The following is a 26,320-nucleotide window of genomic DNA, read 5'->3' on the forward strand; positions in this document are numbered from 1 at the left end:
GAATGTCTGTAACCTGCTGCATCATCCCAGTGAGGATCTAAGATCAGTTCTTTCATAATGTCATGGTCGGTCCAGATCTGCTAATCCCTGTCCTGGCTTCCTGAAATTATACGTACATACGTCTATATGTATATATTCCAGTTCTAACTCTGGTCCAGATCTGGTGTGGCATGGATACCTATTGTTTTGCTACTCATTATTAATCTACAAAGCTGACTCCCCCAATTAAGTATCTTAGTTTGCCCCCTTCGACACCAATGAAATGAACAGTTCTCCTCTTTTACTTGTTCTCCTCTTTCTGCAATCATTCACACTTTTTGAGTTTCTTCTTTCATGTCACAATCTTCTTGAAGGCTCAATGAAGAAACGCACAAAGCCCCACCCTCTCCCAAGCAGAACTGACCTCTGTTTCTGAAGAGAAGAGAGAAGGAGAAGGAGGAGCCAGCTGAGCACTCACCCCTGTGCTGGGTGCTCTGCATGAGTGATTTCATTTAATCCTATGAGGTATTTTATGAATGCTAAGGAACTTGCCCGAGGTTACACGGGTGACAAGTAGTGGAGTCCTAATTCACACCAGGTATGCTCCTTGTACCAACACAGCACTGTGTCTCCTCTTTCTTCTCTTTCTGAGGCCTATTTTGAATTATAGCGCTTATGTTTAGGTCATAATTTGCCGACTGTGCTGTATTCTCCTGAAGGGCAGAATCCAGTCTAATTCATCTTTGCACATCCAGAGTACACACTCTAGGTACTCAACAAATATTTTTAGAAGAACTGAATACATGACCCTTCAGCAAAAAAAGAATCCATACCTATCCCAATATATGCTATAAGCAGTAGCCACTGACTTTTGCCAAAGAAGCTACAACTAATTCTGAATCATAATACAGGACCCACTTGGAAAAATGAAAACCCTTTTATATTTTTAGGAGACATAGTTTGTATGTCCTTACAGTCACATGCTAAAGCTTTCTTTCAAGCCACACCATAAGAAAGGAATAATTTTCCATTTTGTAGTTGCTTTTAATTGCTTCTCTTCAAACCCAGGGACACTGAGTCTGGCCTAGAGCTTTCAAAACTAGTCAACAGATGAGAGGAGGAGAGATAATCAATGTGTCCCTGGAAGGTAATAAGCAACATGGTGTAAGTAACCGAATCTGGAAAATCTTTAAAGTAATGCTATCTGCTTTTCACTTACACAGAAGTGAGATGTTACCTGCCCTACCTGATCTTTTGGTGGGAGCCAACCAGGAATATTTTCTGACTCTCTAACTGGGAACAAGGTCCCCTCTACAGGGCTGAGAGGACTTATCTTTCTTCTCTGATCTAAGAGTAGAAAAGGTTTACCTTCTGATCTAGAAAGGAGAACTGGCTGGGGTTGAAATAATAATAAATAGGAGGCCGTCCACTTACATGTGTTCACAGCAGGGCACATCTCACAAGGAGTACCCCAGGCTTTCCCCAGAGAACAGCAGCAGGAAGCTTTAGAAACACCAACTCCAATTTCATTGCTGCAGGCTGTATCTCCATTGTCTCCTCGAGGTCGAATATCCAAATAGCAATTTCCAGAGCGGGTGTCTATTTACCGTACACAAACACAAAAGCATCAGGCAGAATCTTTCTACTGGGGTTGAAAATTCAAACCCATTTCAGGAACTGTCCAAACACCATAATTTACTTTTACTGAGAAATTAAAAAGTGCCCATGAACATTATACACTACCGAGAATCTTCCCTATGGAAAAGATATCTGAACACGAAGCAGAGATAGGAAACGTTTAAATTTCTGTATCATTCATTTTGCAAACTTTGAGAATGGAATGTTTGGTGCTGTTTTCAAAATAATACACAGTATGCTTGCTTCTCTGAAAAGTTTTTAAGGTCTTACCAACACAGCCAACTCGAGTTGGGTTCAGTTCGAAATCAGGTGGGCAGTCACAGGTATAGCTGCCTGGAGTGTTCACACAGTTTCCACTGATGCACGTGGTTGGATCCAGGCATTCATTAACATCTAAAACCGAACAGCGAGCAGTGGAGTTAGCACCTGAGCCAGTGTAGGCAGATAGCACCATAAAAGAACAGGGCCCAATCTACAGCTCCAAACAAGAATTTTAAAGCTACTAGTTATAACTGCATCTAGAAATGCAGTCTTCCACTTCAGAAATAGAACCCCTCAGGAAGGAAATATGGTATAGTCTTTGGTTGTCCTCCCCCGGAACACATTTACCATTCAAATTTGTCATCAGGATAAAATATAACTTTGGAACTAGGAAAAATATTCCAGTCAAGGTAACTGAAGGCAAAACACTGCTGTGATCTGGGTTGAACAAAAATTCAGACGCCGTTTTTAAGAAAATATATTGAGTGTATGTGGCTTGTTATTTCATCAAATTAGAGCAAGATGTCCCAGGAACCCCTCAGAAGGGCAACTCTCGCTGCTTCCCCTGACACACACGTGAGGCTTAGCATGTTCCCTGAGGTCGGCAAGGAGTCTCTCTCCCATCATCCACGCTGAGTTGAGTATTTCCCTTTCAGTTTCTATTCCAAAAATATGTACAGAATTCCAGATATTTAGGACATGGGTTTTGGCAAATTCCACTCTGTACGATTCCTTTTGTCTGTTTTGAACACTCGTGAAATACTCAAGAATAGACGAATGGCTTCTGTGAGGAGGGACTGGAGAAGAAGGACGACACCTTTGCCTTGGTCCTCCCCTTGGATCTGGCAACCCTCCTGTGGGTTGCGCTGCAGAAGATTTTTTTGTTCAAATTGCATGTGAATTTGGATGGACTGGGCCAGAGTAACATAAATGAGATTAGACAGAACGATGTTGATAGTGATCTGGGGCACACAGGAGAGGGGACAGGCCATGGAGAGGGGACTTCCTGAGGCATGCAAGAGACCCAGCCTGGTCTCATCATAGTTTTAAGGAAAACCAAGGGAGGAATGTGTGGCTGGAGAAGAATACTCCATCCAGAGCATTTGCAGGGTGGTGGTGGTGGTCATGATATGGAGAGCCCCTGAGTCATGGTTTGTTTAGGTGGTTGAAAAGACCAGATTTTTTCCTGAAATTTGAACTCATACAGAACATAAGTTGTTTCTTCAGTATCCTCGAACAGAGGGGTGAATTAGGAAGGGGAAATGCAAATGGCTTTCAAATTCTTAATGCCAAAGAGAACCGAGTGGCAGTCTGCTGGTGCCTCCAGTTTTTCAAAGCTTTTTATAATGTTCCCTGAGAGTCCCTGGCTCAACAAGAAAATGATTTATACACTAGAGATAGGTGGCTGAGCTCTGTGTACCAGGTACTCTGGTGAGCACGCGCAGGGCAGGGGGAGGAAGGAGTGGGGTGGGTATTGCAACGACAAAGTACAAGGAGAAAACCCGTGATCCTAGGGCATGGCCTCCAAAAGGAAACTCTCTGACAATGTACCCAAGTAGAAAAGGAAATGGCTGGGAAGCTACACAGCTGGAGCACCCCTAGAACATTCCTTTGTAGCCACAAACTCAATTTCAAGGCTACAAACTCTGCTCCTTCAATTGTCTTCGACTCTTCCCTCCGGATCCTCACCTCCAATCAGTTCCAGTTCCACCTCCAATCGCCTCTCAGTCAGGTGTGAGAAAATGTATCTGTGATTCTTACTACTTCCCCCTAGATTTTCTTGTCCTCTGTGATGGCCCTTGTGTAGCCCCAGGGAGGCTCCACTAGCTGGGTCCCCCGGGACACCAGGGAGCCGATTTTGATGCGAGCAGAGGTCTTACCTGTGCAGTTCCCGCCGCTTCTGTCCAGTTCGTAGCCTATCTCACACTCACAGCGGAACAGGCCTGGGAGGTTGTGGCAAGTTCCAAAGACACAGATGTTTGGAAGGGAGCACTCATCAATATCTTGGGGGAGGGAGAAAAAAAGCAAAGCAGTTAATTTATATTTTTCTAAAAACACCTGCCAAATATCATTAGGCAACTAATGTAAATATTAAGAAAATGCAGACTACCTAACACAAATCTGGGCACTTCTCCTATAGACTTTTAGATGATTTGTCATACACAGGGAAGTCTCGTAGGTGAGAGGTTACTTTTCCTCAGTCCCTATTACATGCCAAGCAGCAGGCTGAGTATTTTACAGATACGTATCTCATTTGCAGTTTTCCCCGTAGGTCCACATCAGTTCCGTAAAGTAAGAGCCAAGCAAGCCACCTTACACTAGATTTGTGTGTGTGTGTTTTTTTAATCTATCTATCTAGTCATTGTTTTTGTTGTGAATTAAAATTTCACAAGCCACAATGTCTTTTGGGGAACTGTCACAATTAGTTGCATAATCTCCAGTGTCCCTAGTCCTATGGCTTGTGTTTGCCTTTGTTGATGAAGATTGAAACACCGCACACGCTTCTTCCAGGCCTCTGTCTCTGCCTCCTGTTAACATTCTTCGTGTGCAGTTGACACACAGTCACATTTTCAGGCTTGAGACTAGCTTTAAATAGCCATGACCACTCCGCCAGCCATGATTTATATTAAGAACAAACAAACAAACAAAACCTTCCCTTATAGCAATAAGAGAAGCACAACTTTCACTGTGACTATTCATGTTACCAGAGGTGGCACAGTACCTGTTTTCCTTGGATATTTGGAGTAACAAAAGTAAACAAGGCATTAAGCACATGATCAAGAGCATAATCTGGTTTCTTGACTCCAAGGAGTTTTATATCAAACTCCGCATATTTAATATAAACTGTATAAAGAACACCCAATGGTTCCATAACAAAGAAAAGTATTTACATAAAAATACATGAGGGAATGAGTATGCACGTCATGGCTAATGACTGATTTTGAGTTCACGTCTTGTTAACAAGGAACAACTATTAACTAATACATTCATCAGGTCTTGTTTAAACTCCTACTGACAATCGTTATCATTTGTTTATTTCTACTGAAATCTTCTTCTCAATGAAGGAGAATGTGCTTAAATTTGACAAACGTGGGTAAACGGAAGAATCTTGTGTTTCCTAATGGGATCCAGCCTTAGCTAACAGGTTCCCAGGACTCTTCCTGTCTGACTAACACTTATCAGAATGACAGAGCCTAAAGCTGAGAGATACCAGGCCATATGGCAGTATCCCAAGCGTCCCCTATTGAACAGATTTGCAAACCTGTCCCATGTTCATATATGTTAGATATTTAGAGCAAATGTGAGACATACCATTCTATGTATGGACAAGATTATTTGCTCTGCTTTTATTTCTAGAAACCAAATACAGTGGAGATTAAAACCTGTGTTTCCATATTTAGTGATAATCCCATAAACAGGACATTATCGGGGAACTTGCACTTTGAGCTCTTTTCCCCCTCAGTAGGGATAAATGGGTTGTGTCCCCCTCAGTAGGGATAAATGGGTTGCATCTCCCTCGGTAGGGATAAATGGGTTGCATCTCCCTCGGCAGGGATAAATGGGTTGCACTGAGTTAACCACACCTGGTTACCCTCACTGACCAATGGGTATACCCTTGCAGACCATGCGGCCAAGGCTGGATGTACAGCTTGTGGCCAGTCAGCTGAGGTTTTCTATGCACCAAGAGAAATGGTCAGCTGGAAACCTAACCCCTCTACAAACTGAACTGACCAGCTTAGACATGAAGCTAAAACACACCTCAGTTAAAAAAAAAAAAAAAGAAGCATCAGGAATGTTTAAATAACCTAATCTCATCAAGCCCGACAAGGCTCCCAGCGGCTTCCCCATCAGTTACCTTCACAGGCTTTCCCGTCAGCACTGGGCACGAAGCCCATGTCGCATTCACAGCGGTATCCTCCCGGGGCATTGAGGCACTGGCCGTTGCCACAGAGATTCAGATTCTCAGAGCACTCATCAAGGTCTACAGCCGGAAAGAAACACACGTTACTCTTCCTCGGTTAGGGGCTTTCGAATTCCTCAGGTCTAACAACTTTCCAGTGTGGCAATGTTTTGGCATAACTTCAATGTGACACATTTAAAGTCATTTATTTTTCTCTTTGGAAGGCTAATCTTGAATATGCAATTTACATGGGGCTGATTCAGAATCCTGAATAATGATTTACCCTGAATGAGGTAAAATGAATAAGCCGAAGGAATCATGCAAACCAAGGCCTGTTCAAGAAGGGTCATCCGCATGGAGGGCACACCCATGACGGGAAATGACACATCATGTTTGTGTCTATTTCTCAAGTTTCAGGCTTAGCTTAGGTGGGCACCAAAAGTGCAAAAGAATGGCAACCATAGGGGAGAAGAAAAATTTCATCTGCTTAATCTCTACCTAGTTTTCTTGATAATCACAGGCATTTAAATATCAAACACATAAACCACGCATGTCTAATACATGGAATTTGAATAGGTTCTCAAAATGATGGGAGGTTTTTGATGACAAAACATCAATAAGTTAGGCAAAAATGATTTCCTCTGAGATAAAACTTTCAGTGAATTAAAAAAAAAAAAATTCCAGGTAAATCACTTAATGGGCCTTAGCCTCTATTGTGCTTAAATGACTTTTTATGAACAAAGTACTCAGGATAAATTAATGCTTTAAATTATAGGAACAGCTACGCGACCTAATGGCCAATGGATCTTACTATTTTATTTAACTCCAGAGCTCTGATATAAAAAGTGCTGTCTGTAAATACATGCACATGTAAGCATATGTATAATTTATGTAATGACAAGTCTAATCATGTATGTTTAAATGCGTATAGCAGTTTATGTTAATTCTATGACTATTAATTAGAGCCAAAAAGAAAATTTCATTCATATATTATTGCAAAACCAGAAGTGAATGAATTCCATAGCAGGTTTGAAATTTTTACTTATACCAATATGGAATGTTGATGATGATGATGATGATGATGGCCTGTTGGAGAAAAATATATACTGTTCTTCTAATCTAGAACATCTAACCCCTTCTCCTTATATAGCTTCCTTCCTTCCTTTCTGTGATGTTACAGAAAGGAAGTCGTTGATGAGAAATAGGCAAAAAACATAAAGGCCAGGCATATAAAAAGAAGTATGATTTGTTTAAATTAAGGACATCATTATATACAGCTATATAATGATATATATGCCAACTGTAAATATTATAAGGCCTAGCTGACTTGAGGTGGAGAATGGTATGACTTTTTTGGTATCATTTTGTGTTAGAGCACAGATCACTGTAAATGATGTGATAATGGCACCTAAACATCTATCTATCTATCTATCTATCTATCTATCTATCTATCTATCTATCCATCCATCCATCCATCCATCTATGTATCTATCGAGAAGCTTTTGAGGTCTCCCTAACTAATTGACCTGGTTCCAATTTTTTTTTTTCCCCCACAGAGCTCTAGTGTCAAATGATGAATCTTTTCTATTAAGTGGCCTAGTCTTCAAAAAAGAATTGCTAGCCTGTGAAATGTGGAATGCCTTGCTTCTCTGACTAGTGTCGACACGTTTGTTTCTAGCGTGAACACACCTGTACAAGTGAAGCCATCGCCTGTGTAGCCTTCCTTGCACAGACAGCGGTAAGATCCCATGGTATTCTTGCAGTCTGCATGCTGGCTGCACATATGGGTTCCATTGGAACATTCGTCCAGATCTTATGGAAAAGGGTTATATCGTTATTAACAGAAAGTGTGGCATTTAAAACCAATGATACACAAATTAAAATAACTTTACAGAATTAATATTTTCATAGGTGTAATCTATGCAGTCCTTGATAAGCAATCTCTGTTACTTTCCTACTCACCAGTGCACTTAATGCCATCTCCAATCCACCCAGGACTGCAGCTGCATTTGAAGCTTCCTGCTGTGTTGGTACACACAGCATGTCTGCCACAGTTGTGTGCTCCAATTTCACATTCATTGATGTCTGGAAAAATGAGCAGCGATTTAGAAAAAGGCTCAGCACAAATGTCTTTTGGTTTTTAAAATAAGTAATATTCAAAAGTTGACTTGCCTTCAAACTTCCCATGGTATAGTATAGATTGGTTTTGCATCCATATATAAACTCTACATATATTAAACAGCTTTAAATTTCAAATTATAAAGATATAACAATATGATTGTACTAGCTACTATTAACTCTAATTATTTTCCATATTTTAATGTGAGTTTCCAGTCACTGCAAAGTGACCTTTTACAGCTGAAGACCATAAAAAATGAGTTGCTTAATTTTCTATGATTTTAATACTCCTTGCCATATATTTTCTATTGCTAATATTTTTAGTAAGTGAACTATGGAGTAATGATGCACATCATTTTCATATCTTGTATAGACAAAAAATACAAACCTGTTGCCATGTTAGAAAATTTTTGCATTATATTCTATATATAAAATATATTTTATTCTTAAATTTAAAAGTTATTTAATTATGCTTTATTTCTATAAAAGCTTTACTTTAGGTATTGCTAATTTAAGCATTTGCAGAAAATGTTCCTTAAGGCAGTATATAAGCCATCTTTTCCCTAGCTTTAGAGTCCTAGCACATCGGAGAGCCTAGCTTTCTTGTATATTTCATGTAAAACTCAAGTTAATCCAATGGGGATTTTGTCAGAATATAAGGAGTACCAGATTAGGGTCACATTACTAAAAGACTCCAAATTTTCCAAAATGCTCTATTCTCCAAAATTTCATTGTCAACTTTAGCCAAGATAGACTCTCTAATAGAAATATGTTACAGAAAAGAATATAAAGTATTAAGTGAAAATTTCCTGAGATGAGCCTATTCTATAATGGGTTACCCTCATAATCAACTTTGTCATTAACTAAGAACAAAAACTCATAAATATGGTACTCTATATGGAAATCAATATCTAACACCAATCTTAGGTCAAGAAGAACAACTTTGCCATACAAAACACTGCAAGAATTTCCAGTGAACACTTGAATAGTGGCGTGAAAAAGAAACTGGGTAAGTAATTCATGTTTGCCGTTTTGTTTACTTATGAAGCCCAATTAAATGATTTGAAAGTGTTTGCAAACATGCCCCCTCCCCTCCCTTCCCCTCCCCTCTCCTTTCCTTTCATTTCCTTTTATGGAGTTTTGCTCTTGTCGCCCAGGCTGTAGTGCAATGGTATGATCTTGGTTCACTGCAACCTCCAGCTCCTGGGTTTAAGCAATTCTCCTGGCTCAGCCTCCCTAGTAGCTGGAATTACAGGCGCCTGCCACCACGCCGGCTATTTTTTTTATGTTTTTATTTTTAGTAGAGATGGGTTTTCACCATGTTGGTCAGGCTGGTCTTGAACTCCTAACCTCAGGTGATCCGCCCACCTTGGCCTCCCAAAGTGCAGGGATTACAAGTGTGAGCCATTGCGCCTGGCAGAGCTCATTTCTTTAGTCATATCAGGATTTTATTCTAAGCCTTGCTTTATGGAGTTCCCAAAATATTGGTGAATATTAAGTGACTTATAGAAATACTCACTAATATCTTCTACTAAGCATAATTTTCAGAGATGACCACAACCTATTAATCTAGTAATTCTGTAATCTTTTTCTTTCCAATTTTCTAATGACCAAAGGTACTCTTATTTTATAATTATTATTTTCATATGGCTTTTTACCTTCCATGTTTAATCTTGCAATTAAGAAAATGATCATTTCTTTTTAAAGGACAGTCTCTTTTAAAAATCATCAATAATATGCTAACAGAAATTTATAATTTAAGAAAGTGTTTTCAGTTTTATGGCAATGTTTTCAAGGTGAAAAGAAACTATATTTACAAGAGGCTGTGTATCATGGGCTTTTGGGTAATAGGAGAGAGTAACTCAGAGGCCAATATTCAATTCTCCATTTTGTGAATATTTGTATAAGTTATTATCTCAATGCTTTACACTCCCAGTATGTAACAATTGGAGAGACTTCAAGCGGTCATAAAGTATAAAAGCATCTCCAAATAAAAAGTTTTTGCATGTGGGTGTGTGTGCATGTATGCACCAACCATTATTCATTAATTGTTTCTATGGCAGACTTGGACTGTAATTCATCATAAAAGCAAACAGAAGGGGAAAGTGAGCCATAAGGAAAACAAGCAAACAAAAATGCTGTATTGAAACACTCTTCAATAATGTGAAGGAAACACAGTATATGTTTGCCAAAAATCTCTTTCTGTAAAAATGTTCTCTTTCCTGCACAAGTTCACTGCAAACAGAAAATTAAGAATAGCACAAGCCAAGAAAAGCAAAGAAATTCAAATTTAAAGGTGACACCACAACCTTCTCAACCTCACCAAACCTTTGTCACAAAGACTCAAAGGTCCTCTTGCATGGCTGTCTTGAAGGGTAAGGGTGCGGTGTGAGCAGATCCTGCTCACAGGCTCTGCGTATGTCCCATGCAAGTCTGATATCCAAGTACGGGCTTGTGCTCGGGGCTGCTGTGGCCTCCTCTTACAGTCACACAGGGAGAGGCTGTATCACCCAAACACCTGCCTTCCCCGCCATCTGGGCATCCATCTCCTGGATTCTAACCTGGCAGAGCTGTGCACTGCAGAAACTCCTTGATTAGGCATTGAGGAAGAGGGCGTTACCATGAATGGAGAGGCCAAACGTGAAGGCTACTTGGATTTCTTAATTTGGATCCAAATTTGAGCCAACACTATTAACTGAACACCCATGGAATTTTCAAAGGCTGACAACCAGTGAAGGAAAATTAGCAGTGATAAGAAACTGGAAGGAAATGAACACAAATTCTCACTGACTGTTGGTGGCTGAAATATATGATTCTCTCCTATGGACCAAGACCCACCAGAGACATTTCTTTTGTGAAAGGAACCGGCTAGTTTCCAATAGAGAATTACCCAGAAATCCTGCTATTTTAACTGAAAACAAGTCTGATTTAATTCCACTTAATGGTATGCTTGCTTTATTCATGAACTAAGTAAGCACGTGATGGGAGGCAGGGTCTTAAAATTAGCCTGTGAAAGCCAGGACCACCCATCAAAGATGACACCTAGCAGGGCCTTAGTTATGTAGAACAGGCAGCAGACGCCTTACATTGGGTCACAGAAAAATTGTAATCCAGCCCACTTAAGCCAAGGATAGAAAAGCTGTGTTCTACGTTTCAAGCAAATGTGTTCTCTCTCCATTAAATGGAACTTTCCCCCTTGGCAATACCCACGGTCTGAACAAAGCTTAAGGAGTAAAAAGAAACCCTTAGCATCTGTGTGGGCTGGGAATGTAAGTCAGTGGGTGGATTCTGAACATTGCTAAAGTGATTGGGGGAAAAAACATGTTTATTTGTTAAAATGGAAACACTCAGTAATGACAGGGAGCTGAAATATTCAGACAAAACTGTAACGGAGCCCAGAGGACTTCGGCTTAGTTCTCATGAAACAAAATTGCTCCTTATGAAATAGCATACATGTTTTCATAAATCTTTTCATTAAACAATAATCTAAACAAATACATAGATAAATAAGTAGACATATTCCTTTTGTCTGCTTGTTTATCCAATTAGGCAAGACACATATCTCTACTTACATTAGTTGCCTGGAGCATTATAAACAAAGCCATCACCAAGGTAACCTGATGGTGTTCTAAGTTGTGAATGACACGAATTTTAAAAGCAGCTAAAAGAGCCTTAGTGACATGGGATTCAAAAAACATTTTGCCCCAGATTTTTAAAAACATGTTTTCAAGTGTACCAAACTTACTGTTTGGTTAAGCCATTTCCAATCAAATGTGATGTCCTTCCACAGGTCAGGGCTGTTACTCACCCAAGGAGAACATTTGAGTAACTGCAGAGCACCCTGGTGATTTGTTCAAGAGCATGAATGAGATTTACTAAGAACACAATTCAGGGTACTACTTTCCTTCAGATGAGACTATCACATGCCACGTTACTCTGGTATGAAAGAGGCATACAACTCAAGTCTTCCCACGTGCTAGCTGGATTTTATCAAACTGAAAAATCATTTTAGTCTGTAATTTTTAAAACTGGAGGAAGAGCTCAAGTGTTTCTTTGACTTCAAATCTATGTTCATGTGATTGACTCAAAGGCTGCTGTTCTTTTTTTTTTTTTTTTGAGACGGAGTCTCGCTCTGTCGCCCAGGCTGGAGTGCAGTGGCCGGATCTCAGCTCACTGCAAGCTCCGCCTCCCGGGTTTATGCCATTCTCCTGCCTCAGCCTCCCGAGTAGCTGGGACTACAGACGCCCGCCACCTCGCCCGGCTAGTTTTTTGTATTTTTAGTAGAGACAGGGTTTCACCGTGTTAGCCAGGATGGTCTCCATCTCCTGACCTCGTGATCCGCCCATCTCGGCCTCCCAAAGTGCTGGGATTACAGGCTTGAGCCACCGCGCCTGGCCAGGCTGCTGTTCTTAATGTAAAGCTGGTGTCACTTCATGCGACTGTAGTGCACAGCTCTGTCATCATGGTCTTAGTATCTGTGCAAATTCAACTACGAAACACAAGCCTTTCTATATAAAGAGGAAGATTTTCCTTCTTTAAACTGATTTCAAGCATGAATCGGTAAACAGTAGCATAAAATTTTTGCTAGACTGTTACATTCTCAAATGAAACAAAATAATGGACAATAGATAAAGACTAGAAGCAATGGCTTTCATTAAAATGGCCTCTAGACACTGTGTCTACGTTTCATTTAATTTGACAATAGCTTTTATTTATTGACCAGCACTGAGCCAACAGCATTGTATACATTATATCTAATGTACCTAAAACTATATTAAATAACATGAAAATTTAAGCTTTCTTCAGGGTAAGGCCTAAAATAATCAGCCACTACACATGACCCAGTTAGTTAGAATCTGGAGCACTGAATTCTAGAGACCTCTTTCTTATAGGGAATGAAGGCTGTTCCATGAGATTAACTTCTCCTTTCTTTTTTATTTTATTTTATTTTATTATTTATTTATTTTTATTATTACACTTTAAGTTCTAGGGTACATGTGCACAATGTGCAGGTTTGTTACATATGTATACATGTGCCATGTTGGTGTGCTACCATTTGACCCAGCCATCCCATTACTGGGTATATACCCAAAGGATTATAAATCATGCTGCTATAAAGACACATGCACACATATGTTTATTGAAGCACTATTCACAATAGCAAAGACTTGGAACCAACCCAAATGTCCATCAGTGAGACTGGATTAAGAAAATGTGGCACACATACAACTTCTCCTTTCTTAAGCATCACTGCCTCTGGGTTGAATTTCAATGTGCTCAGCTTAGCCAAACAATGGTATTATCCTCTTATTAGTTAAAACATAATACAGAACTATCTTACATTTCTTTTCACTACTGCCAGACCATCATCCCTGACCAAGTCCTATATTTATAATGGAAGCTAAAAATAAAGCTTGAACCATAGACACACAAAGCTAAGCACCATTTGTACCGAGAAGCCACATGGGGAGTCGAGAGTTTAAACACTGTGCCATTTATCAGAATGGACCCCTAGCCAGGCTTCATGTAAGGAGTAGCATAGTGAAAATGAAAACATTCCAGCTTCATGCTTCTTCTCATAATTTGGCTAGCATCTGTTATTTCTGAACCAACAATAATATTATTGCCCTTATCCTACATATCAATAAATGTGAAATAGCATTATTGGTCAGTTTGAAACAATAATAAATATATTTTGGTGTTTTCTTGAAATATGTTGACATAATTAAGAGGAGGAGCTGCACATTTGCCACACGGCCAATCTGCAAATATTTTAATGTTTGTTTTAAGTCATAAGAGCTTGCCAAACTGGTTTTTGGAATTAAAGACTGTTATTTATAAAGAAATTATTCAGTTACCTAATTCAAGCTCACCATGGTTTCCACTATGTTTTAAATTATGTTATATGCCATAATCTGTTAAATTAATATAAGTAACTAGAGTAAAACTTTATCATATCATTCCATGGACTTAATGTCATTGCCTCATATTTGAAAATACCAACTAAACACTTATAAACTGAACACAATGTCATTACCACAGAGTAACTTCTTCCATTTGGCATTTAATGGGATAGTCTCCTACAAATATTGTGAAAACATTTTCTCATGTGCTATTGGTAATAGACAAACAACACTGCAAATGGTTCCATTATCACTTTGTAAGATTTGCTAAGCCCCACGAACGAAGATTCATTGGGACTAACACAACTTAATACATCAAAAGTGCTCCTGGTGAGAATTGATGAAATACATGAATTGTAGGATGTGTTCCTTTAAAGAGCAATTCCAGTTATAAACCGTAATGTAAATGAAGTGTTGGCAAAGGAGGTTATTGGAAAAGGCTTGCTTCGGTAAAGGACCATGAATATTTGGTAATTAGCATGTTCAGTAATTTGATATGAAATGTGATTTTTAACTTCATAAAAAATGTGTTATTTACAGTGTTAATTTATTCAATACACCTTTTTTCCCCCAACAGGTCAAGAAAAAACCTTCAACTTGGATCCAAAATAAACGATGACAAGTTTCAAAGAAGTGGTAGCTAAATTAATGAAAAATGTTATGCAAAATGCTTTTTAATGTAGTTAAAATATATGAGTTTTAAAACATGTATCAATCTATAATTACGACACCAATCTCTTAACTACTTAATATTTTATTGTTCTACTTGAACAAACACACCTGTACAGCCAGTTTTTCCTTTTTTGCCAGAATAGCCCATATCACAGTGGCAGATAAATGAGCCTTTCGTGTTTTCACAGGTTCCACTTAGGCAGATATTTGGATTCAGGTCACACTCATTGACATCTGTAAAACACAGATATTATTAATACATGTAGCTATTTGATATCATTGCGTACTTTCCCCCCGAGATAAAATAACTATGACAAATAAATTAGAAAAGGTAAAATGCTCTCACTCAGAAAAACACTGTTAAATTTTAGAGGCCAATTTACATTTGCGCTTCATTCTTTACATTGTAAGCTCATCATTCACACTGGCTTTCATCTGGCCCATAAGCAGCCGGCCAGGTAATCAAACAAACGGATGGACTCTGTGCTGAGTTTAGAGCTCGTTTATGTGACAGTCTAGAAAACTTTTTAGAACAGCATACTTTGTTGCAGGATGAAAAGTTTAATTCAGTCTGCATGATGCTAGTAATTTAGTTTTCATATTTCGAAAGAAAGGATAGATGAACTGGTTGCCTTAGTGTAAGCAGTTAAGGATTTCACTTCTTTTCCAAATTAAAAATTATTTATTTTTTATGACATTCATTTTAATTTCTAGGACTTCCAAAATTTTCAGCAAAGGCTTTCAGAAGATAAATGTGATAAAAATTTAAATATAATCAATACTAGAGTCTTGCTTCTGGCCAAGATAGAATAACAGGGATTAAAATTGCATTCTCAAATGAAACAACCAAAAAGTGGACAACAGATACTTTTAAAAATGGTTTTCTAGACATCGGACATTAGGCCACAAAGGACAGTGATCCCTGAGAGAAAGAAAACAAACGAGGTGAATTCTACAATTGCCCCAGATTACTGAAGAGGGGAGTTTTAACTCCATGGCATAAGGAGGGGGTACCAGATGGAACCAGGCAGTGTCCCTGAGTTGAGGAGATGAATCTGGGTATCTGGAAGGCTGAGGTAGTTAGGGTTCACAGGGCAGAGTAAAGGACAGGAGAGAGAGCTACACAGAAGAAAGCAATGCCAGACACCTGCCAAGAGTCTTCCTCAAGCATTCAGATGAGTAGTGACCAGAGCACATTCATGTAAAGAAACAAATTACTCAAGGCTGGGGAAAGCACTACCCAAGAAAATGAGAGGGAAGAATCCTCAAAGTTCACAGGGGGTCTGGAATTGTGCCTGTTCCCACTAGTCAGACTGGAAAACCTCATAATTCACAGGGAATCGGGTAGAATATCCAGAAGGGTCTTACTTCACTAACAGAGCAAAATTACCCCCTAGACTAACATAGCTTAAAAGCTTAAAAGCAAGACTTTGAAAGGGATCTATGTGTTTCCAAGTAATTTATACCTCAGAACAAAGTTCGAAAATATTTCTAGGAATACAAAAATATCTAGCACTCAGCAAGACAAAATTTACAATATCTGGCATCCAATCAAAAATTACCAGTCACTCAAGGAAGCAGGAAAATATGACCTAAAATAAGGAAGAAATTCAATTTATTCAAATGACCCAGAACTAATGCAGATGATAGAATTAGGAGACAAATACACTAAAAGTTATTATAACTGCATTCTGTGTGTTCAAACAGCTAGAGGAATTATTGAACTTATTATGCAGAGACCCAGAAGATATGAAAAAATACCCAAGTCGAACTTTTAGAGGTGAAAACTACAACATCTGAGATGAAAAATACACTGTACGTGAGGAAAGTCAGATTAGATATCATAGAAAAAAAGTTTATCAAACTTGAAGGCAGAACAATAGAAACTACACAAAACAAATAGATCAGTTCTAAAGTTTACTGCATTCTTGTCAGAGGTCAATTTTGTTTGCCTTTAGTCAAGCATTTAAAAAGCCTACACTCTAGTCACAACAGAATGAGGGTTAAGTGGACAAAAGTAACGGAGAGGCATAAAAGAAATGTGCATCTGGAGCTGACAAATGGTCAGTCAGTCCACACAACATAGCTGACAAGAGTACCATTTAATAGTCACAAGAAAGCTCTCTTTGGAATGCTGGTTAAAATATGAGTATTGTGCTCCTAAATAGCCTTACTTTTCCTATGGAATCTTTCTATCAATAACCCAAATGAACTTTATGTAATTTAACAGTGCTTATAAACAAGACAACATGAAACATTCTGTTTTCTTTGCTTACCGACACAAGTCTTCATGTCTTCAGATGCCATGAATCCATCATAACACAAGCACCTGTACTCTCCAGGGATATTTGTGCACTGACCACCATCACAGATATTGGGATTATCTTCACACTCATCGATGTCTGCAAAGAATGAAACCAACAACCACAGGTTGTTGATATTGGTTCCATTATTCATGGAGAAAACATTAACTGACCCAAGCCAAATAAACTTAGCCTACTAGCATAAGACTATTAACACTCAAATCCAAATGAAGCTTTGCATAAATTAGTCCATTGGGTTATCCTTGGTAAAAAAAGGAAAAAATAATTTTCAATATTTATAATATACTGTTCAAGGGCAAGGTCCACACCTGCTTAAAAGGCTTTTATTTAAAATCTTTATCTCATTTAATTCACCATTCAAAAATCATTATAAATCTTATTTTCCTTATTGTCAAATTATAAATGCCTGAAGTCTATCAAGTGTTTTAGCAATATTTTAAGGTAAGAAACACTTGAAATAACCATACCTACTTAGATGCTCTTAGTAATAATATTTACTTTCAACAATTTTTTTTTTTTTTGAGATGGAGTCTCACTCTGTCACCAGGCTGGAGTGCAATGGCATGATCTTGGCTCACTGCAACCTCCGCCTCCCGGGTTCAAGTGATTCTCCTGCCTCAGCCTCCCAAGTGGCTGGGATTACAGGCGTGTGCTACCACATCCAACTAGTTTTGCATTTTTAGTAGAAATGGGGTTTCACCATGTTGGTCAGGCTGGTCTTGAACTCCCAACCTCAGGTGATCTGCCTGCCTCAGCCTCCCAAAGTACTGGGATTACAGATGTGAGCCACCGTGCCTGGCCTTATTTTCAACAATTTTTATAGCCAAATTTATATCTAGACTTTTAAGGGACATTTTTCTAGGTCAGTAAAATAATTTTGGCTCCTAAATCCAAATTATCTTCTTAAGCCAAGCGAAAATCAAAGCCTATGTTATTACCCACTTTGTTTCTCACCTCTACCTGGCTCACAGCTCTCGCAGCCAGGGTGATACAAAAGGAAGTATAAATTAGACCACTGGTTCTCAAACTTTAGCATGCATCCAAATCATTTGGAGAGCTTGTGAAAACACAAATTACTGAGATCTACCCCAGTAGTTTGTGATGCCGTAGATCTGGGATGGGGCCTGAGATTTTACATTTTTTAACAAGTTCTCAGGTGATGCTGTTGCTGATGGTTCAAGGAATAAACCTGGAGTTGCACTGAATTAGGCCAAAACATCAAAAGTCTGGTCAATGAAGGAAAATGTATTTTATATTCCACTTATTATGTGCCAGGTACTATGGTAAGCTCTGTAAATACTATTTTATGCAGGCAATTTGAACTCCATTTTACAGATGAGGATTCTAATACTAGGTATCTTGATCAAGGTTACAGTTAAAATATATGACAAACAAGGGTTTGAACTCAAGCCTGCTTGACTCCAAAGCCTAGGCCCTAAACTACTTTACTTAGGAACCTACTGACAGATTCAACATGAGGCTAGAACCTACTCACCGGTGCATGATCTCTGGTCAGGCATTAGTGCAAATCCCGGCTGACAGCTACATTCATAGCTGCCTTCAGAGTTTGTGCAGAAGGTTTCACAACCACCATTCATTATGCTGCATTCATCAATGTCTAAGAGAAATGAAAATAAAATCACCTTCTGGTATGGTTTGGATGTCTGTCCCCTCCAATACTCACGTTGAAATTTAATTGCCATTGTAACACTATTGAAGAGGCAGGACCTTTAAAAGAGGCAATCATCCTATGAGGGCTCTACCCTCATGGTGGGATCGGTGCTGTAATAAAAGAGCAAGTTCAGCCCCCTCTTGCTCTCTTTCACCTTCATGCTGTCTGCCATGGGATAATGTAGGAAGAAGGACCATGCAGAATCCTGGCATCTTGATATTGGATTTCCCACCCTCCAGAACTGTGAACTAATAATTTCTGTTCATTATAAATTACCCAGTTTCAGGTATTCTGTTCTAGTATCACAAAAATGGGTTAACACACCTCCCTCTGTGTTTATGGGCATGGCACATTTTTAAAGTTTCCAGGCATAGGTCAAAAAAAGGGGGAAAAGCACTTTTTAGGGCAACTGGCAGTCACTGTTTGATTCCTTCAACAAACATTAATGACATACCTACTATGTGCTAGAGATGAGAATCTAATAATGAATGGGACAGACACAATCCATGCCTTAGAGATGAGAATCTAATAATGAATGGGACAGACACAATCCATGCCTTCAAAATGATTACACTGCGGCCAGGAGACAGATGAACAATTAATTGCACCATGCATGATGTGCCATTTGCAATGCAGGAGAAGTATTGGGTGCTAGGAGAACACATCTCAGTTATGATAATAGGCACGTGGATGAAATTCTCTTAGCCACAGATTCACTTATAAACTTGAAATTCAGTTTGATTGGCTGAGGTTCCAATCTTTTTCAATAACCTGAGTTGAAGTTCTGAGTTGTCCTGGGCCATGTTTCAGAAAAATTTGGGCTGATTTATGGTTTTGGGTGGAAACCATGTGAGACTTGGCAGTTCCACATGGTGTACACCCCAAACCAGGCAAAAACTGGCAGTTTCTACAAAGTTTCACTTTGACTCGGGGCACAATAAAGCCACAGGACTGTCTGTGCCACTCTTCACAGCACGACTAAACCTACAGAGGGCTGACCACAAAGCAAAATTCTTGTCCCACAAAAACCCATCTTTAAGGAGTGCCAGGCATAGCCTCAACTGCAGTGTAAGATATGAACATTCCATGATCTTCTTTCCAATAGCTATTTTTTGAAATCTTTTAGCCGATCTAAACCGCCTAAGGGCAGAGATTTCACTTCAGCTTTTTTGTCTTTTCCACAGCACTCACTGTGTTTAGTTTATTTCAGGTGGTCAGTTACCATTTGTTAATGTGCATTGGTATGCGTGTGCGTAGACAAAGCACATGCTACTACTGTTCCACATCCAAATGGCATGGGTCAAATTATGCTTATTAGAGCTAAAACATCCCATGTCCTTCATTTAACTGGCTCTTTAAACAGACAATGGAGATGAGATCCAAAGATCGTGAGCCACTATAAAAAGAATATTGCAGGGAAACAAGAAAGATAAGTAAAAGTAGTGATGAAAACAAAACTCAGAGTACAATGAGTGTTTTAGGAAGAGATGAAATAAAATAAAATAAAATATAGAACTTACCAACACAAAATAGCCTATCGGGAGTTGAATGGTAGCCAGGGTTGCAGGTACACTGATACTTCCCTATGAGGTTCACGCAGCGGCCATTGGGGCACAGGTGCGCACTTAGCTCACACTCATTGATGTCTATTGGGAAAATAAGAAGAACAAACACTCAAACATAAGCTTCCGACTCCGGCAGCGATGTCGTTCAAACAACTGACCTCAAGTCAATGGTGTGAAAGTCTCCCTCCTTACCGATACATGCGGAGATGTTGGGGGACAGCTGATGGCCAGGCGGGCATTCACAGCGGTAACTTCCCTCTGTGTTATGGCAAACGCCACCTCGGCACAGGAGAGGATCTCTCTGACACTCATCGATATCTGCGAAATGGAAATGACCACGTGAAAGGTGGAGGCCTCATCTCCTCTACCAGACCAGAGCACCCCCTCCCCCGCCCGTTGCTGGGTGTCCATCTTGACCTCCTTGTCTCAAGGTGGGACAACTCTCTGGTGCTATTCATACACCAGAGCTTCCTGCAGGATCAGACTAAAGCCAAAATGCAGCCAAACTCTTGGTTTATTTTCTCCTCCTGCACTACCCTGCTTTCCTCACTTCCTGACAAGCACCTTCTGAGAGAACTTGCTCACAGAAAGAAATAACACATTTGCAAGAATCTCCATTTCAAACTTTGTTTCTAGGAAACCAGACCTAAAGCAACGAGCTTATCAATTGCCTATTCTAGAAGTGTTGGACAGACATCCTGTAAAGGGACCTCTACTACAGCTTCTGTTTCAATTGTCCTCTCTTCCCCCTGGGTATCCATTCTAGGTGTTAAAAGGTGTTAAACTCACTTCTCAAGGACCCACAACTGGTCTCCACCATCACCCACAAACCCACGCATGAATTCCCTCATTCTTTCTACCTCAGTCTCCCTCTGTTGCAGACTGATTCCTAACTCACTGGTCTGGAGCCCAGTGCATTGGGGCAGCAGGAAGAACCTGGGACATAGGCTACGAGACATCAAAGCTTCATGGAATCCTTCTCTTTCTGTGTTGATCAAATGATTCCAAACTTACCCATGCAGTTCTTCATCATCATGAATCCACTTTCATAGCCTTCGTCACACTTGCATTCGAAGTCACCAGGGGTGTTCACACACTGGCCTCTGCCACAGAGGTCAGGAGATATGCGGCATTCGTCAATGTCTGCACGAAAACAGCAAGTGGCAGCACATGAGTCTCAGGACAGCCTTACCTCTTGCGGCAATATGTTAAAGATAAAGAGTTTTAAAGGACGTCCCCCCTCCTGACCCTTGAGGCTCATTCACTGACCTGTGCAGTTCCTTTCTTCGGAATCCAGAGCAAAGCCGCTGTCACACCTGCACTTAAAGCTGCCGATGGTGTTTCTGCACTTGCCGTGGGTGCAGAGGCTGGGAATCATCTTGCACTCATTGATATCTTCAAGAATAAGAACACGTGGGGCAAAATAAGTTGATGAGCAACCAGTCAGGAGGTCTCAGTGCCCACCATTTTAAATCCTGAAGGTTGGAAGTTCTTGATTTAAGGTCTTGGCAATACACATTTCAAAGAATGTGTGATGATCCATGAGATACATGACTTTGTAAACATTTCTAGCCTTTTAAATTTCTACATTTTATAAAGCCTTGTTAAAGCAGCAAAGAATGTGTCTATTCAGACTTCTAGGGCCCAGCACACTGCCTGATACATAGTGAATATTTAACCACTACTTGCTGAATGAATAGATAATATGTTCTAAACCACTAGTATCTATATTTAAAGCACATAGAACATTATTAGAATATATTATCCTACAGCTATCAATTGACTGTGTAGCAGAATGACATATTCGCTTAATACTGTTTGGTGCTTTTTTGGATATGCCAAAAAAAATTTCAAAGATATAATTTATAATTTAAATTATTTGCCAATAATTTGAACAATTTAGAAATATTTTCTCAATGTTATCTTAAGTCTTCTTTCTTTCTTTCTTTTCTCTCTCTCTCTCTTTCTCTCTTTCTTTCTTTCTTTTTTTTCAGACAGGATCTGCTCTGTCATCCATGCTGGAGTGTAGTGGTGTACTTGGTTCACTGCAACCTCTACCTCCTGGATTCAAGCAATTCTTGTGCCTCAGCCACCTGAGTAGCAAGGATTACAGGTGTGCACCACCATGCCTAGCTTTTTTTTTTTTTTTTTTTTTTGTAGACGTGGGGTTTCACCATGTTGCCCAGACTGGTCTTGAACTCCTGGACTCAAGTAATCTGCCCACCTTGGCCTCCCAAAGTGCTGGGATTATAGGCATGAACCACCGTGTCCAGCTCAAGATCTCATTAACATAATTTAAAGAGTTTCTTGTAGACTAGAAGACTCTGCATACATGTAACATGTGACCTGAGTTTCCTAACACAGGGGCCTTTTTCCAAAACAAGACCAAACACTTAAGAAATACGCAAGTTCATTTCTACATGTGAGACAGAACTGGGAGATTAAATCTCCAGAACACCAGGTCCTTCTTCAGCAATGAATTACCACAGCCTTTGGAAGCAAATTAAAAGTTCCTTTGAATTTACATAACCGACATTTAAGAGGGCCATGTAGAAACTACCTCTCCATACAGAACAATTTTAACCCCCAGGACTTCCTGGACCAAACAGTTAAAAAAAAAAGTTCATACTTTTCTAAACAAAGATAATTATATAATTCAGAAAGCAAAAAGTGCATGCTGGGATGATCAAGTAGAGTGCTGAGATCATGAAAATGCATCCTGTTGGTCTAAAGAGGAAGGCAATTGGCCATGGAAAACATAACACTGTACCTTTGAAGAAAGGCTTTCCATTTGTAATTTCTTTTGTGGCAAATCCGGGTCCTCTGGGACACAGCTCCTCGTACTCAGGAGTATTTCTCATGGGACACTCCTCGCATTCCTCAGTACCCCAGGCTGCCCCAACGGAGCAGCAGCAGGCATCCATGCGGTGGCGGCCAGCAATAGGCAGGGTGCACTCCTCGTCCTCATACCTCAGGAAGCAGGTTTCCAGGCGGATATCTGTCAGAGGGAACCAAGGGAGGTTAAATAGAGCTACACGGCTTCCACTGCCCCAAATTGCCAACACTCTGTTAGGCAAAGTACTGCACACATAATAATTTGCTGTATACTTATTGACTGGAATTAATTTTATTCCTCAAAAAAACCAAACCAAAACAAAACAAAAAAACCCCAGGCTCTGGGGTAGGTATCCTCGCCTAATAAAGACTCTCTTTGTCAGCCCATGTTTGTACTTCCTATTTCTGAAAAGTTCCCTTTCAACGTTAGGTGTTTTCTGATAATTCTACATAAGGAATGGTATTCTGAGAGATCCCACAAGGCTCTTTCAGGAGATGTTTTCTCCTGTATAGAAATTCCTATCACCGATGCATGCACGCCATGATGCCTTGGCATATCCTCCACAGCTAAAGGCCAGCTGTACTCTTTATTGTTGGAGAATGTTTGCCCTAGTGCAATCACCTTTTCCTCAGACCCACTTCATTTTTGGAAAGGTGGAATGGTGAACTCTGCAAAGAGGACCGTCTTACTTGAGATTGAAGAGAAAAATGCAAAGAAAGGCCATTGACTTTTCTTCTCAAATATTTCTTTCACCTCAACACGTGCTTATGGGCACATTCTTCAAGATACATGTGGGATTCCTCTAGCCCCAAACCCAAATTCATGGGTTATGAAGAAGAATAGAAAGCCTAGCCAAGCAGAGGTCAGAAGAGCTGGATTTCGGTCCTGTTCTGTAACCCAGTGGATTGTCCTCAATAAATTATCCTAAACCTGAATTTCCACATCTGTTATAGGATGTTGCACTCATCTCTCTTAAGGTTCTGTGAAGCCCAAATGAGATTATACATCTGAAAGTAATGAAGTGTAACTGAAACGTGAGATGTATTCTCCTTCTCTTTCTCCTTCACGATGGGGCCATTAACAATTTACCTAACTCCCTGGGTTTCCTCTAACGTTAGAAAGTTTTTGAAGTGTTCTGGGCAGCTTTATATTCAGGCTGCCCATATTAAGATAAATTATTTTAAAATGAATCCAAAATTAAACACTGAAGCATCTTTCTAATGAAGAACCTAGAAGAAGATTCTCATTAAATACCGATTCCTCCTAAACAAAGAAACTAAGACTCATATTACCATTAACTGACATCCTTAATTACAAAAATACTTTTGGCTTTGAAATCCCGCTTCCATTCCATATTATTTATTTATACTATAAACTATAAAGTTCAATATTTAAAGGTTTGTTCATTCTAATTGGTAAGTGATCAAAATCCTTCACTGTATACCACCTTTTAAACTACCTACAGTAGTCTTCACTGAGCGTGCACTTCAGAGTAATGTGGTTTCAGATGTGAAATACAGGTAAGCATCATTTCCAGAGTCATGGACTCAGAGACCAGTGATCCAAGGGATATACTCTAGGCAGAGGCAGAGGCCATAGTAGTAACATCAGAATAAGTCTGCCAGACCTTAGATGCATGACTGTGGGATCTCAAACTTGCTGCTATCACGAGCCCATAGGGACTTAGGACATACAGTTCTAAGGATTAAGGATTCTCAGGGTTGGGGTGAGACAATTTGGCTTGAGGAACCCACTTGGGCTCTAACAGTTTGCATAGAGTATCCCACTATGACTAGCAGTGATACCTGCCCTGGGCTTTCTCAGGTTCATTTTTCAGGGGAGTGGCATCTTCACTCCTGATATCCACAGGTATTTCTGCAAGGACCTGTCCTTTTGGCCAATGTCAGGATATGCTTAGAAGACATGGGCTACAGTTTCCAAATACGTGCAAATATTGTTCTTTTCTCCACCACTCAGCTTGTATTTGATAGTTCATGGCATATGGGGCCGATTTAAGAGTTCTGGAAAAGTAACTGTGATGCCAGTGATTTAAGGAATAGCTGCATATCAACAAAAACTACAGTTGCTCCTCACTATTTGAAAGACTGTCAACGGAGCGGCCATGGACCCTAGTGGACATGCTGAATTTCGGAGTGTGTGTCTGTACCTGAAGCTAAGTGCTCAGCTATATCTTGTTAACTGCATTTTTAATAATCTTTAGTACATTATTATTAGAAAAATAATGAGCTCAGTATTTACCAAGACAGATCCTTCCTGTGGCATCCAAAGTCATTCCACTGGGACACTGACACTTGAATGACCCCCTAGTGTTAACACACAGGCCATTTTTGCACACTCCTGGGAACACTTCACATTCATCTATATCTAAAAAGAAAAAAAAGCATAAAGTTAATATATCTTTATAATATCATTCTACCTTATTCTACTCATGGAGTCATAATTATTCCCCATTTTGAACCTAGTAAGTTGATAAAACTAGTTTGCCTACAAATAGTTCGTGTAGAATTTCTAGGGTCCCTGAATAGCAACCAGAATGAGCCCACCTATTATTAAAGATGTAAGAGTTTCTCCACTGGTTTCAGGGAGTAACTTTTGAGTTGCAGAGACAGGCAGCTGGTGTGAGTTCTTGGAGATAGCTCTGGTAGCTGTGGACATTTCGGGTAAGGTTCCCGGCAATATAATTTGCTTTATGAGACCAGATGTCCGGAAATGAGTAGAGAAGCAAAAACCTGATTTTTCAAACTAGCAAAGAAGAAACAGCTTGAAGGTCAGCATAGAAAAATATCCCACCAAGGAATATGTGGGCCAATGAAGGGTGTCTTTTAAGAAGTGCTGATAAATCACCAGACAATGTACAATCAATTCTAACTCAGCCATGGTCTCAGGCTGTTCTGTCCATGCTTTGGTCTCAGCTTGGGCTGAGGAGAATGAAAAGATACTCATGTTCATTCATTCATCATTCATCCAATCTCTCTCAAATGTATCAGTCCTTCCCAGCTCGCTTAATGGAGAGCAATATGTTCTCTGTACTTAATTTGGAAAAGTATTCACCACCAAGTTAATCAAAAGAAAGGCACTTACTTGTCAATGCCAAAAAAAAAAAAAAAAAAAGGCGGGGGGAACATTAGCTAAGAAACTCATATACACTGTGTCTCTATTTAGAAGAAATAACTTTCCACACCAGGAATGTTGAAAAAATATTCTGAATCTTTCCTTGTAAGAGAGATCAATGGGGAGAGGGTGGAATCTACCTTTTTGGGTTTTTTGTTTTGTTTTGGCCACTTGTACAACAAAATATGCTGCTGAGGTCAGATAAGTTATTAACAGCGGGTCTGGACCAGAGAAAGGCCAAAGGATTCAGTCATCATTTGGAAAGCAAGACCTAGGGTGGGGGTTGTAGTGTGCCTCTTTGTTTTAACAGGGAAAAAAC

General features: G+C 39.7%; 1 protein-coding gene across 1 annotated transcript in view; it reads right to left on the reverse strand.

Annotated features, from left to right (window-relative positions):
- The window catches only part of FBN1 (fibrillin 1), a 236,321-nt gene that overhangs the window by 57,206 nt on the left and 152,795 nt on the right, over positions 1-26,320 (reverse strand). The window contains exons 24-38 of the mRNA XM_045395431.3: positions 25,129-25,254; positions 22,804-23,031; positions 21,303-21,428; positions 21,048-21,176; positions 20,226-20,351; positions 19,989-20,114; positions 18,292-18,414; positions 16,749-16,874; positions 14,581-14,706; positions 7,742-7,864; positions 7,469-7,591; positions 5,735-5,860; positions 3,759-3,881; positions 1,888-2,010; positions 1,414-1,578 (exon numbers count right to left, since the gene is read on the reverse strand). Coding sequence (XP_045251366.2) covers positions 1,414-1,578; positions 1,888-2,010; positions 3,759-3,881; positions 5,735-5,860; positions 7,469-7,591; positions 7,742-7,864; positions 14,581-14,706; positions 16,749-16,874; positions 18,292-18,414; positions 19,989-20,114; positions 20,226-20,351; positions 21,048-21,176; positions 21,303-21,428; positions 22,804-23,031; positions 25,129-25,254 — 2,019 coding nt within the window. The remainder of the gene's footprint in view (positions 1-1,413; positions 1,579-1,887; positions 2,011-3,758; positions 3,882-5,734; positions 5,861-7,468; positions 7,592-7,741; positions 7,865-14,580; positions 14,707-16,748; positions 16,875-18,291; positions 18,415-19,988; positions 20,115-20,225; positions 20,352-21,047; positions 21,177-21,302; positions 21,429-22,803; positions 23,032-25,128; positions 25,255-26,320) is intronic.

This window comes from Macaca fascicularis, chromosome 7 (assembly GCF_037993035.2).
Source record: "Macaca fascicularis isolate 582-1 chromosome 7, T2T-MFA8v1.1".
In the NCBI taxonomy this organism is placed as follows: domain Eukaryota; kingdom Metazoa; phylum Chordata; class Mammalia; order Primates; family Cercopithecidae; genus Macaca; species Macaca fascicularis.